The sequence below is a fragment of the Octopus bimaculoides genome, chromosome 2 (assembly GCF_001194135.2).
Source record: "Octopus bimaculoides isolate UCB-OBI-ISO-001 chromosome 2, ASM119413v2, whole genome shotgun sequence".
In the NCBI taxonomy this organism is placed as follows: Eukaryota; Metazoa; Mollusca; class Cephalopoda; order Octopoda; family Octopodidae; genus Octopus; species Octopus bimaculoides.
The window spans coordinates 144209205-144226833 of NC_068982.1; the positions used below are offsets into that span (position 1 = coordinate 144209205).

The 17629-nt window shown below is 33.3% G+C and overlaps 1 protein-coding gene across 10 annotated transcripts in view; it reads right to left on the minus strand.

Annotated features, from left to right (window-relative positions):
- LOC106875150 (FERM domain-containing protein 4A) overlaps positions 1-17629 on the minus strand; it is a 355036-nt gene that overhangs the window by 35721 nt on the left and 301686 nt on the right. For 9 of the 10 annotated variants that reach the window (XM_052965645.1, XM_052965646.1, XM_014923164.2 and 6 more), the window contains 6 exons: positions 14106-14230; positions 13519-13644; positions 9863-10009; positions 7547-7628; positions 5509-5547; positions 1685-1764 (listed from right to left, as the gene is read on the minus strand). In XM_052965645.1, coding sequence (XP_052821605.1) covers positions 1685-1764; positions 5509-5547; positions 7547-7628; positions 9863-10009; positions 13519-13644; positions 14106-14230 — 599 coding nt within the window. The remainder of the gene's footprint in view (positions 1-1684; positions 1765-5508; positions 5548-7546; positions 7629-9862; positions 10010-13518; positions 13645-14105; positions 14231-17629) is intronic. The other variant, XM_014923157.2, reaches the window with a different exon arrangement.

The following is a 17629-nucleotide window of genomic DNA, read 5'->3' on the forward strand; positions in this document are numbered from 1 at the left end:
GGCACATAAAAGACACCATTTCGAGCGTGGCCGTTTTCGTGCGGGTGACACGTAAAAGCACCCACTACACTCTCTGAGTGGTTGGCGTTAGGAAGGGCATCCAGCTGTAGAAACTCTGCCAAATCAGACTGGAGCCTGGTGTTGCCACCCGGTTTCACCAGTCCTCAGTCAAATCGTCCAACCCATGCTAGCATGGAAAGCGGACGTTAAACGATGATGATGATGATGACAGGTACAGAAACACAGCTAATCAATAAAATGAAGAACCAATGCAAATTGGAATTAGCCTGAATGTGAATTTAGGTCTAGAACCTAATTGCTCAGTGCTATTCTAAACACTAAATCTCTATCTCCAAAGAAGGAATTTGTTCAAAATGTTACTGCTCACATTTCCTGACAATATACAAACTCAAATACATGCATATGATTTCACTGCTAGTTTCCTCAGATTCGGGGTGTTTTATAATATAACAGTTTTGTCCCTGGTGTTATATTATCTAGCATTTTTGGCTTAACATTTTAATAAATCATTATTAAAGACATTTCCTTAATTTGACTGAGCATTCAATATGGTCTTTGGTTGGATTCTTTTCCTACTGAAAATAGCTAGACTATGAAAAGAGACTGATGTGATTATGTATATTGAAAGGATTTAAAAAAAAAAAAACATATTTCACTAAGCAATACTACCTTTTTAAATTAAAAATGAGAGTTGAAAGTTGTATAAAAACAGAGGAGTTTAAGACTTGCCATTTGTAAGCTGATGTCCTAGTTCTCATAGCTGAAGCTGTTGACGAATTAGAGAATTCCAAACTTGAAGTAAAATTTATTAAGGCAATTAAGGTTTAGTTAGTAGGAAAGAAGACAGGATTCTATTGCCATTGAGGAAATGGTCAGGTTTGACGTGCAGAAAATCAGTAGCTAGAAATTCCATATAGCTTACTTTATATTGAATAAATATGGATGCATAAGAGGTGCATTGGGATTACAGACAGGTTGACAGAAAAGAAAGACTTTGTATGAAACAACAAACTAAGAAAATGTTGGGTATAAGAGCTACAAAAAAACTGGATGCAGAGTATAAGGAAGAAGAGTACATTGATATGGACCTGTGATGTGTATGGAAGATACAATTGGTTCTTTCCACTTAGATGACTTGACACTAATTGGTAAAGAAGTGCCAAGCCATCTAAGTGAAAGGAATTGCCAGAAGTGAAAGATCAAGTAGAGCAATTTGGAAAGATGAGGTAGAAGCTAATCACACAAGAGAGATGTCAAAGAACTGTAACAAGTTCCAAGACATTGTACTGGAGAAAGCCTCATTCACCCAGGCTAGCATGGAAAAACAGGCATATGATAATCCTGAAAAAAAAAAAAATTTTTTTTTCACTTATTGTGTCTGGAATAAGGAGCATTACCCATAACTTTTGCAGCCCCTCTGAGATCAGTGAGCTTGATGCTGTTAATGTTCTGTTTAAATATTGCAAGTCAACTATTGTAAGAAATACCTGAATAATACTAAGAATTAAATTATTTTAAATTGAAAAAGCAATTAGATAAAGGTGCTTAGTACTAAAGTAGTGAGGGGAAACAGCTTAAGGAAGTAAGGTTTTGGATTTATCTGTCAAGTATCCCTAAAAAAGGTGGTTAGAGAATATATAGAGAATAGAGTATAGTAACTTACATTATTTGTGAAAGACACATGAGAACAGTCTCTTTTAGAATGAGGAACAGGAGATGGAACTGGTGATATCATCTCAGGTTCTGAAATAAAAATTAATGTGAATGTATGTATTATTTATAAAGTTTAATAAATATAATGATAACTGTCACTGGAGTTGTGTGTGTGTAATCATGTTTTAAACTGCTTTTGTACAGATCAAATGACTTCTCAAAGAGAATCGAACTCACATTTTTTGTTGATAGTATGGTGTATTACATTTGCTTTGTATATCTGCAAATAACATTGCTCACAAAAATGTAAGCAAATATTTATCATTTAATTCTACTTTATCACTAAAAATATTTAACATCTAAAAATTCAATTACTTAAGCATTTTTGAATCAATGAATTGCTATTCACACACACAAACCAATGATGGTAAAATTTAGTTCTTAACCAACAGGGAGCTAAACAGCCAAATCTCCCTTAAGTTACACCCTACATTTTGTTTTTTAAAGAACATTAGATAATGTGGTGCCAGGCTCCTTGTACATAGAAAAAAAAAAAGGGGGATAGTCATAGCTGGAATGCCTTTGACTATAGATCTACTCAAACAAGGCTGAAATATTCTTACCATGCCATATTTTGTTAACATATAGAATTATATCATTTCTTCAATAACATGGCTATAGACTTCCTAAGTAACATTTTCGATATTAATAGGACATAATTGCATAGTATAATCTGTATTTTTAACGATAAACTTGAAAGAAAATGAGATAACTATAACAGATGTAAATTTGGTAGAAAATAATATCAAGTTCCTTCAACTTAAAGTCAGAGTTTTGAGGAAAAACCATAAAGGTTAAAACTTGTGAGCCTGATGACAAAATACAATTTGAGTTCAGTTTTGTCTGTATACCTGGAGAATGTCTGAATATTTAAATAAGCATTATCGTAGTCTTAACTCAGTAGTACTATGACCTATATGACTATGATAATTACAGACAAGATCTAGTATAATATTTAATAGTACTGTATATTCAATCAAGATTTTGTGAGTTCATTAGGTAGTATATTTAAGTTTTCTTGAACAATCTCTGAAGGAAAGTTTTACTGAAATTAAATATTTTTAGCAACACAAGACAGGAATAGAATCAAGAAACTGGAGAAAAGGAGTGAAATTATGGAGAATGTGAAACAAAAATAATGAAAATTAAAAGAGTTTTAAAGATTGCAGAGATCAAGATTAGCATTCTGATTTCAAATGCAGAGACAAGAATTTTAAGATTTTAAAGCTGACAACATAGAATAATAAATGTCAATAATTTTAGAAACTGAAAATGACAATAAGAAAAGCAGTTTCTAGACATCAAAGATAACATGCAACAGAAGGTTGAGGAAAATAAAGATGAAACTAAATTATCAGAAGCCACTATTCTTTTTATTTTGTTTTAATGATAAAGAAATACAGTAGAAAGGGATATATTCATTGAAAGAGGAACTTTGTAATCACTGGCATAAGTTTTACAAATACAGATATATTTACATTTTCTTTCCTTTTTTTATTTTTGTTTCTTAGGTAATGAATCTTGGATAATTTCAAAGATTTGGAATATGAGCTGTTGGGGAGGTTGTTTTATAAGTAGAAGACATTAACACACCATCCACACAATAGTGCTAAATATATTTAAGATAAGAAAATGTACAGTGGCTGTGATAAGGTTTAACAACCTCTATCATACTGACATGAGAGTAAATCTTATCGTATGTTTCAATTTTGCTTTCAGTCTACACTAGTATAAATGGACCAGATTTTTGAAGAAGCTGTTTTTCAAAATAACAATGTCCAATCTAAACTGCTAAGCACTCAAGTAAGACTATGGTCAGTCAGGTAAATTAAAGCAAACACAGATATGTGCATTGTCCACAAGCATGACAAACAAATTGTAGTAAGAGCTGAATTAATGACCATACAATTAGTGTCATAATCCTTAAATACCAGAAACATTGACTCATACAGTCTGGCACATATAAAAGGTTAAGGTTTCAAATTACAAACAATTATGTAATAAACTTTAATATTTTCACACAAGCTTTATCAAAGAGCTCTGAAGAATAGTATCACAAGTTTCATTAATGCTATTCATAATATTCATTATTGTATTCATAACATACAGCTTTCAGCAAAACCTTTGCACTATTCCTGTCCTGGCTAATTCCTATCTTGAACCATCCATTTTACATGTAGTAACATGTTGTTGTTTAATTAATTCTGAATGAATATTCAGATCACATACTACCATGTTTGGCAGCTATTTTTAGCAGGTCAAGAGATCTAATAGCATTTTAATGATAGTATGTCAACCATCCATATATACCTGTCATAACAGTATTCTAAAATGTATCAACTAAGCAATTTCTATGTTCTAGTATTTTTTCAATGAAAATGTATCACTCAAATACTTTGATATATTTGTCCTATTGCTGTCTTTCTCTCACACACATTTTAAACAAAGGAAAATGATAACCAAGTTATTTTCTGTTGACTCTAGATGAAATAGAAACAGGATTTTTAAAGAAAATGATGGAATTGTTTTATTCAAAGTCATAGGAGCTTGGATAACTAATGAAATACCCATCTGCTCCTTTTCTACAATGAACTGTCTTTCTTTGTAAACGGCAGTTACTTAAAGTAAGCCAAGTGAACCTGTAAGAGCTAAATGTATTGATTAAGAACAGAGTTTGGTGAGTATTGCTGATGGAATGAAAACCGCAAAACCTTCACACAATAGCCAAGTATTACTCATTAAAGCAGCTGTGGTGATTCTATATTGACAAGATTGAAAAACAGTTCTGAAAATCAGACAAAATCTAAGCAGATGTTCTTACAATCAATTTCCTTTCCTCTAATTGAATAAGCCTTAACAAAATTGTAATTATTTTCTGGTCTTTTGATTTGGAGAAGGAAAGCAGAGCTCAGAATATTGAGAGGTTCACTTAGTCTGGAAACATGCCACAATTAGTCCGGATTAACAAAATTAAAACATTGCTTAAAAAGTGAGTTAATGCATGGGCAGGAGAAGTGAAGAAATAACGACGTAAAATGCACAAGTTAAATGGAGAGAGTGAGGAAGAGACAAGAGTAAGATATGTCTAAATAAACATATGCTATATAGTGAGAAAATTCAGAAGAGCCACTGCTCTTGTAATCATGTAATAATGGTAGACAAGGTAAAGCATAACAAGGAGTTATAGAAGATGAAATTAATTTGTTATGGTGGATGGATTTTTTTTCAGTGCAATCTGATATCTCCCTGACTAGAGCATATAAACTACTCCATGAAAAAAAAAAATAAATAGATAAATAAAATGCTCCATGTATATAGCATATCTAATCTTTGTAAGTTAATGAGGAGACCACAAGAAATAATTATATCTAGCATAGGTAATAATTGCAAGGATATTAACTTTGAAGTGAGAAGGAAGTTATTTCAAGAGATGTTTAACGTTTAGATTTTGAAAATTATTCATCAAAGTTTAGAACTGAAGCTTTAGAAGCCTTTATCCTTTTGACTAAGCATTGACTTTGTGAAACTATATACAATGCATATACAAAGACACAAATGCTTTCTAATGCTGCAGGTATTTTGATATCTAAGAAGTATTTATTTTGAGAAGAGCACTGATATAGACTTTTTAAATTAAAACAAAAAAGATAAGACTGAGAATTATTCAAAGCAGACAATAGAGATATATGCAGACATTCAGATTTTAAAGAAATAAAAATAAAAGAGGAAAAGATAGCATTTGCATTGTCTGGAACTTGCAAATAAAGTACTGACCACTATCAGTAGTAGGTCCAAGACTGTCCTCACTTGGGTCTAGGGATGCATTGATAAGAATAAAACAATAATCATTAATAATATTATTAACTTTAAAAAAAGATTTTCAGTTTATAAAACCATACAAATTATCAACATTGTTTAAACAGGTTTAAGAACAAGATATTGGTAAGGAAATAAAGATTTCCCTGTTTAACCAAATACCAGCAGAGTAATGAATTTCAGATGATGAAGAACCAAAAGATATGAAGAGTATGGGAAAAACCATTGACAATAATACAAACTATGTGATAAAAAGTTTTTCTTAGCTACTTTAACTGAATCATTAAAACCACATGACTTATAATACTTTAAAGATGTGAAATTCAATAGTAAAAGTCTTTACATCTTTATCTGCAAGTTTATGGCTGGTGTTTCATATTTTTCCTCTATTCTAACCTGAATAATTTTCATGAATAGAGATAACTATTTAAAGAGACTGATAAATTTAAGCAGAGGAGTATATTTTCTATAAAAGCACAGTATAATGTCATGGGTGCTCTAGGATTTGATGTATCCAAAAAATGTAAAAGAAAAATTTAATAATATTATAGAAAAAATAAAAATGAATTCAATAATGAAGAAATCAAATTATTTTTAGTATCAAACAGATCTGTTAGGCTCAGTTTGTAAGAAGCGCAATATTGGTTATAAAAAAACCTATTTGTGCCGATGTTCAGTTCTGATACTTTGATTTTTTTTTTCTGTACATGCTGAGGTTTGGCAGTCTAAAAATTATAATTCTGCACAAGTCTAAGAGGAACTAACAATCAGACCAACACAGTTAATGTGAACTATTAACTCCATTTACACATGAGAATTAAAATAGGTCAAAAATTAAATAAACAAAGTTTTAAAATTAGACATAGAGCAAGGTGGAGGTACACAGAAACTCAGTTCTGGTACTTCCTAACATGTGGCACTTCCAGATGCCAGCCGGTGTTTATGATTCCTTGAGTTGACTCATATTTCATTACTAATGAAATTGATACACCACAGCTGTGTTACATTATTACAAGGAAGAAATGAAGACAGTGGGAACTCTGTAAGCTAGAGTGAAAAGATCCAGTCTCAGAGGGATTTTTAGTTTGAACAGACAACTTCTCTAAATGTTGGTGCTATGATAAAATGCATCCAGTGTAAAGCAATGTTTCCCAACTGTGGTTTTCCAAAGCCTTATGATTCTACAAAAAACAGTAGAGTAGGCAAAAGTATTTTTGCGTCATTTTTGTGTGTAATGACTAGACATGCACATTATATTTGAAATACTAACATCTGCAGGTAGTAAAAAGACCTCACAGGAAAAATGATTTTTTTTTTATAGTGAATCACAAGGAATTTGGTGAAAGAAGATCTTGGTTAAAAAGAAATTTCTCAAACTTTTGTGATGTCTGACAAATTTATCACTACCAAACCTTTTAAAGACAGCTTCATGATTTATTTAATAAAGATATATAATAATTTACATATAGGGGTTGTAGATGTGTGTGTGTGTACTTTTGTCATGACATCACATGATGGTTGCAAATGGGCCCAATCTTTTGTGAAACACATATCTGGCCACTGGAGATAGGCAGGATATTTAAATGTAAAAACCATGCCAAGATGTGACATAACAACAAAGATTGGCAAGTTTCTTTGTTGTCGTGCGTGTTACCAGATGACCTAAAACTGATACACAGTGAGCTACTATGCTGGAAATAGACCCATCAAAAACCATGCCTACATCGAAAAATGGATGTCTAATGATGTTGAATGGTTTTAAGTTTCCATGTTGCTGTAATGATATCAGTTATATTAAATCTTAATATTCAACAGAAATTGATCGAACAAAATGATATTGTTAGGTTTCAACTCGTGTCATACTTTGTAATATTAAAAATATTAAAAGAACTAATGATTAAACTATGATTAAATTATGAATGAAATACAACAGACAGCAAACATTTGACCACTGTTTGTGTCAACAGTTAACTTCTGTTACACTCTCGACACTTACCTTGGTATACAGGACTAACTTTTAAAGTGGAATGACCAGCTTTCTTTCTCATTTCATTCAGCTTCTTCTCCATTTCTTTTAACTGGAAGAAAATTTTTTTAATGATTATAAAACAAATAATTAAAAACAAACACATAGAAATACATTACACTTCAGTTTCATATGTTTAGCAACTGACTTAATTTGAGATAGTGTGCTGGGACATGATTAAATTATTGTAGAATCAATGTAGACCTGTCAAGCCAAGTGAAATCATAGCTGTGGCTGATGCCAGTGTCGTGTAACTGGAACCTGTGCCAGTGGCACTTAAAAAGCACCCTTCAAACATTGGGCCTCATGAAGGTAGTGACAAGTGACTGAGAACTTTGGCAATATACTGTGCTTGAGAAGACCTGTCAAACCAAGTGAGATCAAAGTCATAACTGATTCTGGTGTTATGTAAATGATACCCATGCTGGTAGCACATAAAAAAAAGTACCTACAACACTCTTGGAGTGGTTGGCGTTAGGAAGGGCATCCAACCATAGAAACCATGCCAAATCAGATTGGAACCTGGTGCAGCTCCCCTGCTTACCAGTTTTCAGGTAAACTGTCCAACCCATGCCAGAATTGAAAACAGACATTAAATGATGATGATGACAATGATGATGAATGTAGGCCTTTGATGGCTAAATATATTATTCAGTATTATTTTGTAGGGCAGAAAAGTTACAGTATCGAACATCTGCATCTTGGTATTTATTCCAGTTCCTCACATTCTGAGGTAAAATCTTGCCAAGGTTAACTCTGCCCTTTATCCTTCTGAGGTCAATGAAAACGTACCAGTCAAATAGTAGGTTTCACATACTTGACTATTCCTTCCTCCAAATTATCTGGCCTTACACCTACGCCAGAAATTATTTCTGGAATGATTTAACACAACAACCCACTTTTAAATGGGGATAAATGTTATTTTTTTAATATTTATACTGCTTCTGTTGCTATTGATTATAAATTGAGGAACTAAACTCTTTCATTGTATGGCCACTGGTACTACTTCCTTCAAAGTTTTTCATCATACATATGCAACAAAAGACTTTGAGGCCAGAAATTTTGGAATAGTTAAACAGTCAATTATATCAATATTATCTTCAGTACTTCAGTGACACTTATTGACCTTGGTGGGATTTGAAACCAGAACATAAAGAGCCAGAAGAAATATTGCATGGCATTTTGTCCAAATGCTTTAACAATTCTGCCAGCTTGCTACTTTTAATAATAATAGTTTCTGATTTTTAGGAATAAGGCTTGCAAATTTGAACTCAGAATGAAAGGAGCTGAAAAACACCAAAAGGTATTTTCTCCGATACTCTAACAATTCTACCAATTCATACCTAATGATAGTAATGGTTTCATCCCCATTCATATCGATATAATAATAATGGTTTCAAATATTGGTAGAAAGCCTGCTATTTTAGCAGGAGGGTGTAAGTCAAATTGACCATAGTGCTCAAACAGTACTTACCTATTTACCCCAGAAGGATGAAAGGCAAAGTTGACCGTGGCAGGATTTGAACTGTGCCAAAGATCCTACTGGTTTGCCACCTTAATGACAATTATTTCTATTCTAGGCACAAAGCCTGAAATTTTGTAGGGAGGCGATAGTTCATTACATTGACTCCAAAGTTCAACTGCTACTTATTTTATTGACGTGAAAGGATGAAAGACAAAGTAAACCTTAGTGACATTTGAAGAAATGCCATTAAGAAGAAATGCCTTATACAGTGCAAGGTAGCCATGTATCTCTTCTATGGCTAGACACTTACTCCAGTCCCTTTTTCACACCTAGAATAAGGCCACCTTCCTCTCTACTATGCTCTTATTCATCATCATCATTTAATGCCCATTTTCCATGCTGTCATAGGTTGGACGAATTTGACAGGAGCTGCCCAGCCAGAGAGATACACCAGGCTCTATTGTCTGTTGTGGCATGGATGCTGTACCTTATGCTAACCACTTTACATAGTGTGCTGGGCGCTTTTTACATGGCACCAGCACCAGTGCTTTATATGTGGTACTGGCATGGGTACATTTTACAATGCACTGGCATGGGTGCTTTTCGTGTGGCACCAGCATGGATGACACACTGATAAATGCTTGCCATTAAGAATAGAAACCATTCCAAAGCAGACATCTGAGCATGAAGCAGTCCTGACTCACAGGATCCTGTTGAACCACTCAACTCATGCCAGCAAGGAAGGTAAACATTAAATGATGATGATGATGATAATACACACACATACAAACACACAAATAAAATGGTATGTTTTATCTCACCTTAGTTTCAGCCTTCTGGTAGGATTGTTTTCTTTGCTTTCGCACCTGTTTGCTGACTGATGGATCGTGTGCCAGCTTATTAGCTGCACTGGTGATCTTACTTTGCAGCTCATATTCAAGTTCAAGACATGACAACTCATTCTCCATCTGCAAGTAAAAAAGAACTATTGAGGATCATAGAGTTTACTCAATTTCTTTTAATCTTTCACTATATATGTCTTTCTCATATATATATATATATATATATATATATATATATATATATATATATATATATATACATATACATATACATACACACAAACAAATACATATGCATACACAAATATACAGACAGAGCAGCCCAACAGTCTGGATCCACAGAAAGAGAACTTAAATGAAGTCCTTTATTCCATTAAATACATGAGCTTTGAATTTTCTAAATTTATCTGTACTGATGTTAGCACAAATGAATGTGCCTCCTTTAATGTATTGATAGTTCTGGGTAAATTCATGTGAACTACTGACTTCAGATGTTTAAGCTGACCATTCAACTGGACACTGTCTCCAGATCTGCCTGATGGTGAAAGTTTTACCTACCTAAATAATTTGCCCCACTAATAGCAAAAATCTGGTGGAGTACTAATTTGCTGAAGTTATATTTTATGTTGCTCTGATAAAAAAATATTGTCTTTGTGAACAACGCAGGATTGTAAAGTACAGATATATGCTCTTCCTATTACATTACAGTAAACAAATATAGACATTAATCTTTCACTAAATATCCCTGTCCAAACCATAACATAACTAACATCAAATTTCCTATGGATTCAAATGTTCTGCTTTGTGCACATGCATGTGTGTATGTATGTAAGTATGTGTACACATTTACATCTAACATATAAAAAGCAGAATGTGAGCAAAATAGTACAAGTGGGCATTGATAAAAAATAATAAATTCTATCTGAAGAGAGGTTACACTTCTTTAGTCAAAAGAAGTTTCAATCTTTTGCAGATGTTGCACCTCATCAAACAAGAGCTATCAACCATATATAGAGCACTGCAATCTCTTAATGAGAAATTCACTAATCACACTTGGTACCATCTCTATGTCTATCTACATATTCACACAGACAGATGTGTATGTATGCAATCATGGATTCTAGTTTAATTTGGTTTAATACCAACTATTCAAGAGCACAGCCAAATATGATTGCTAGTGTGAAATCTTCTCAATGCAGGTAAACTAGTGCATAGACAGTATGATTTCTAAGATGCCTTTTGCATGGCACACACTACAAAGCTGTATTTAATCACCTTCACTTTAGCATATTCAAGGCCCAGGTAACAGGACTATAAGCCTTCACTTCTTTCACTACACATACATCTTTTAAACAGTACTTTTGTGCTGATATACAAATCTAATAAGAACTTCGTGGGGTTTGAACCTACATCGTCATTGCTTATATCTCAGTGTAATTACTGCTTTGCTATAAGCCCTTTGATTATAGCTACTTGTGCACATCTACACACCTATAATTATTGCAAACACTAAGCATGTACATTAAAAAACAAAAATTCCTTAATGTCTCACTCAGAATAGAAAGAGCAGTGCCCAAATGATAGGTAGAAGATTGCAAGACTCTTATTCAAGAATATCTGACAAGCTTCTGTATAGTTTCCATCTGTCCAATTTCACTGACAAAGCTTGGTTCAACCCAAGGCTATAGCAGTAACTTTCCCAAGGTGCGATGCAATAGAATTGAACTTGGAAGGATATGATTCTGAAAAGGACTTTTTAACCACAACAACTGACTAGTTCACTTGGATCACTTTAAAGGAGTCCAAATGTAATATCCTTATGACTCATAGTATGAACAATTAACAGGTAAACTGAGATTTAACAATAATTTCATGTTTGGCTCTGTTGAATAGGATGGTGTGGAGGTCAGATATACGAAGCCAATGTCATCATCATCGTTTAACGTCCGCTTTCCATGCTAGCATGGGTTGGACGATTTGACTGAGGAATGGTGGACCAGGAGGCGACACCAGGCTCCAATCTGATCTGGCAGAGTTTCTACAGCTGGATGCCCTTCCTAACGCCAACCACTCCGAGAGTGTAGTGGGTGCTTTTACGTGCCATCGGCACAAGGGCCAATCAGGCGGGTACTGGCGACAGCCACGCTCGAAATGGTGTATTTTACGTGCCAAAGCCAATGTGACAATAATAAGAATTTGAAACAGTCAAATCCACAGCTCATTTGTTAAAAACTAATTACTCACTGTTATTATTACGGATTAGTCATAGACTATTTAAAAAATAGCAGATCTCATGTTAATTCTTTTATAAACATCTACATTTTATGTCTATGAAATCTGTTAGAAGTTTTTTTTATGATATGGCAATAGCCAGGCCAAGGTATCTGCAAAGGTGACATGGGTTGGATTCCCACTATTTTCATGTTGACTATGTATGTAAAAGGAAACAACAGATTAAAACAAACACATATTTAAAAATCTGTCCGACAGCTGCTGAGAACTTGGGTATACTTGCAACAGTTTTATTCTACTATAAAATGATATTTTAAACATTTACATATAGCTTGGTATTACTATTAATAATAATCCTTTCTACTATAGGCACAAGGTCTGATATTTGGGGGAGGAGGATAGTTGATTTCATCGACCCCAAAAGGATGAAAAGCAAAGTGGACCTTGGCGGAATTTAATAATAATAATAATAATAATTTCCAGTACTACTTATCATGGTCTGTTGATCCCAGTACTTAGCTGGTCTTTATTTTGTCAACATAAGAAGGATCAAAAGGTAAAGTTCACCATAGTGGGAATTGGGCTAAAAGTATAAAGGGCTTAAGCAATAAAGATGGGAGTAAAACTGCATCCTGGTTTGATCAAGAGCCTTTGAAAACTGGAGGGATGGAGAGAGAGAGGTAGAGTGCAGAAAAATTAGGAAAATAGAATGTTTTGGTGTGGAACTAAATATCCACACACCCTTATAACATCAATGTCACTGGGCACTGCGAGAAGAAAAATAGTATTAGAAGGTACCAAAATCACTATGATCTTCAACTGAAGAATAATCCAGCAGTTTAAACTATATACAGATTATTACAGTAAATAAATTAATCCTTCACTAGTATAATAAGAACTACCTAATCATTTACAGTATGTGGTTGAGTATTCTCAGCATTAGTGCTCAGGCAAAATGAACATGATCCAGTGAATGACAAAGCTGTATGACAGGTACAATTCATCCAACATATCTCCATACAGTTCCCATCCAATTCCACTCACATGGCTAAGGACTGAGCTGGAGCCATGTGATTATGAAGTGAATGTCTTAACCTGCATCACACAACATGACTAAATTTTAAGTGAAGTACAAAATTGTTAATATTCTCCAAGATAAAATATAGACTAGTCAGACACAGTATAACAAAAATTAAATATTTCAGTGACAACACAGGTGACTTTTTTTCTTTCTTTTCCTTGCGAAAAACTTGTGCTTTATGCATTTTTATCTAATGGTTTTTTCCTTATTTTAAAATCCATTACGCTCCTCTGATTAAGTGCTTAGCTATGTTATCCATCAAACTCATGTCAATTTTAGTTACCCTTCATTAAAGAATAACAGACTGACATTCATAACTTACATTATCACCATCTTTTGGTACAAGTTTTGAGGAGAGACTAAAGGCTGTCCGAACTCGCCGCCGGATCGTAGGAGGCTGTTCACCAGGTGCCATCGGTGTGTCTTTTGGAAGATGACCAATAAGTTCCTACAATTATAACAAACATTTTATAAATATTTCTGAAATTCATTTACATCATCATTGAAATCACGAAATAAATATATGAAACTGTAGAAATTGAATTACTTTTATGACAAATATTTTTTATATGGGTTAACATGATTATGTGGGAAGTAAAGTATTAATAAAATCAACTACACAAAAAGCATAAATACAAATTTTCTTCTGCCATAAAATCCACAACTTGTTTGAAATGATAAATTTCATTCCTTAATCTAAACAGAAGGAAAAAATAATTTAGAAAGGAAGACTTCAATATGTTGTTTCTGTGAAATATGGCAGCTAATAAAACGATTTTTCAAATTAACATTTAGGAGAATGTATAACAATATAAAACTAATACAATTCTTTAAGTGATGCCAATTTTTGTCCAAGAAGAAATGGTAACATCACGAAAGAGATATTGAATATGAAAAATATTAAATTACCCCCTCTTGAATACATAGCTGCTTAAACTCTTCATTTTTCTTTTTAAGTGTTTCAATGAGAGCATCTCGTCGATCCTTTAAGGCTTGGTACATTTCCTTCTTCACCTTTACAGGATCAATATTAACTGGAAATATATAAGAAAAAAAATCCATTCAATAATAAAAATAATAGGAGAGTATTGTAGTTTGCTTGAAGCATTGTGTATTGTTTGTAAAGAATAAAAATAATATATCATCATGAGATAAGTTGGATGAGACTAACTGAAGGAGTATCCCTCGGACAGACACCCTTCATATTACCAACCCTTATCTATTTTTCAAGTGAGGTATTTATTTTCCACTGGTCTTCACAAGTCGAAACTGCCAAACTACAAGTGGTATGGTTAACAGAAGTAGACTTAAAATCAACTTTTGTTGAATGGTAACAAAAGTTCATAGAAATACACACACACACAAACTTACATTTTGTTACATGACATACGACTAATAGAAATCTCTAATGAAATGAGAAAATAATTATAACCATCTTATACTGAATGACAAAACAGCAAAATTAATATTATGCGAAATGTCAATATCATTGCATTCCACCAAAATATAAAATAGATAATTAGTACTGCACAGAGTAAAAAATCTTTACACAAGAATTTCACTGTTAGAAAAGACAGGGCCCTCCAGAACAGTTTACCTGCAAAAGCTGTTAAGTTTTTTTTATTTTTTAAGCATACATAAAGTTTATGCTGGTGTCTCTTTGACTGTCCATTATAATTCTTGAAGAAAAGGTTTTTAATGATGTCTGTAGATAAATATAGACTTTCCAACAGAATTTCATTTCTCTTTTCAGTAGATTATTTCAATATTAGGAATAGTTCTATTTTGTTTACTATTAATGTTTCATTTACTTAATGTCTGTTTATGTAGACATGTTAAAAAGGTAACAAGATAAAAGAAAAAAAGGTAAAACAAATACAAGTCACAGGTAAAAAAAAAAAAAATAACAATACTCCATCTAAAAAAAGGAAGAAAAAAAAAACGAAGACAAACCTTACACTCGTGGGCTCAGATCAGCTAATCACTGTACATTATTTTCATTATGTTATTTGTAGCTAGACAAAATAATTCTTGTCCCTTTCAGATCACATTTCAACTATTACAACTGCTGACAGTAGCAGTGCAAGCAAGCGGAAAACTATTGGTAATGTAACTCATAAAAACACAAAGGTTTATGGTTTTCAACTTACAGACAACTGAAATAAGCTGATGTTACCAACTAAATTGAGTATGTTTTGGAGATTTTAATTTTTTACTCAGGACATAAATGGAACATTTCCTCAATTTTTTGAGTGTCAAAGTTAGTGTTACGGAGTACGTTCTTAAGGAGGTAACACGTAACTGGCACGTCAAGCTGCTGTAACAATCCTGGATTACAAACTTGACTGGTTGATTAATTGAAAAAGTCACTTGAAATTGTTTCCTTCCGGATATGATGCAAATCATTGATGTATATGAATTAGAATGATTTTACACAGACATAAGAGAAACAGTTGAATGAGGAGCGGTTAAAAATAGACTGTACAATCAACTGGTACATTTTTCATAACTTAAAATGACTTTATCATCATCATTATTGCGACTATTATTCTTAATATTAGCAATGATAATCAATGATAATAGCTTTAGAGGAAACTGAACTTGTAATACGAAGAGCCAGGAGAAGACCGTCTTAAAATTCAAAATTTGGCCAAGAATTCATTTTTGTCTCAGACACGAATAAGAACCAGTTTCATTGGTTGAAATAGTTTATTCCCCATACATGTTCGTTAGTAAAATAGTTCCAACTGAAGAAATTTGGTACCAAGCTGACAGAATCATTAGCAAGCTGGGCAAAATGCTTTGCGGTATTTCACCTGTTGCTACATTCTGAGTTCAAATTCTGCCCAGATCAACTTTGCTTTCATCTTTTTAGGTTTGATAAAATAAGCACCAAGTTGATCATGGGGGTCAATGTAATTAACTAGCCCCTTCCCTTGAACTTGTGGGTCTTGTGCCAAAATTTGAAATCATCATAATCATTATTATTATTAATGGTAGTAGACTGGTAGAATCATTAAAGTGTTGGACAAAATGACTTGCAACATTGTTCTTTACATTATGAACTGAAATATCGCCAAAGTCAACAGAGTACCAGTTAAATATTGGAGTCAATTGTTTCAACTAATCCCCTCCCATCAAAATCGTTAACCTTGTACCTAAATCAGAAACCAAGATGGTGAGCTGGCAGAATTGGCAGTGTTGGAATAAATGTTTTGTGGTCAAATTCAGTATGTGACACTCTAATTGTATACATAAGACAACACAACATAGTCATATGCAATATATATTATCCACCGGATGCTTCAAACCACATAGGCAAGTTTGAAGACTGCCTCACAAGAATTAAAGAAATCCTCATGAAACTGGAACACCACGTGAGCGTATTTCTTATGGGTGATTTCAACTTCCCCAACATCAAATGGCCTGAAGGTTTTATGCTCTCAGGAATGACTCATTGCAAACAAACACAGGTGGAGTCCCTGTTCAACCTCACCAATGCCCTATTCATGGAGCAAGTTGTACTCAGACCAAATAGGGTGAATAACATTTTGGATCTCTGCTTCACAAACAATATGAACACAAGCTGAAGAAACCATGCCAAAACAGACAAAGCAACCTGGTGCAGCCCGTCAAACCGTCCAACCCATGCCAGCATGGAAAACGAACATTAAATGATGATTTTTGTTACCCTTGCAGCATATTAAGAAGTAATGATAATAATAATTATTATTACTGGTGGAGGTGGTAGTGGAATTGACATATGGCACAAACAGCTGAGTCTTGTAGCATATGGTTATGGTTTTTGTGTTTTGAGTTCAAATCCCATTGAGGCCAACTGTACCTTTTAATCCGCTAAGGATGATTAAATACCAGTGATATATTGAGAATAAATTTGTGGGTTTGTGCCAAAGTTAGAAATCAGTGTCACTAAGTTTGTGTTTTTTTTTACATCTTTTTTTCGTTGTTTGTGTTAGAAGTTGTCTATAATTGGAAAAAGCTATTATCTTAAAAGTTCAGTTTTCATTATATCTTAATATATAAATCTGAAATTGTGTGTTTGTGTGAAGCCTTTTTGAATGTTTATAGAAATCCACATTTTCCACTTTTTCGTAAAAATTTTTACATCAATGGAATTTTCTCGATCTGAACTTTCCAGTGCAGTAATTAGATTTTTTGAGATTTGGCTGTTGTTTCTAGCAACTTTTATATTTCATCCCTGCTACCTGGAACGCCATTCTTACGCGCTCAACATAAAAATATAGAGAGTAAAAGTAAAAGAGGGAGAGGGAGAGAGAGAGAGAAAGTGATACATACAACGTCATAGATTAAACTTTCATCTCAGTATTCTTTACCTATTTTTCATAACATAGATACATAAAAACACACATAACCACACATACATGACCTGTGACAACAACATACACATTGCT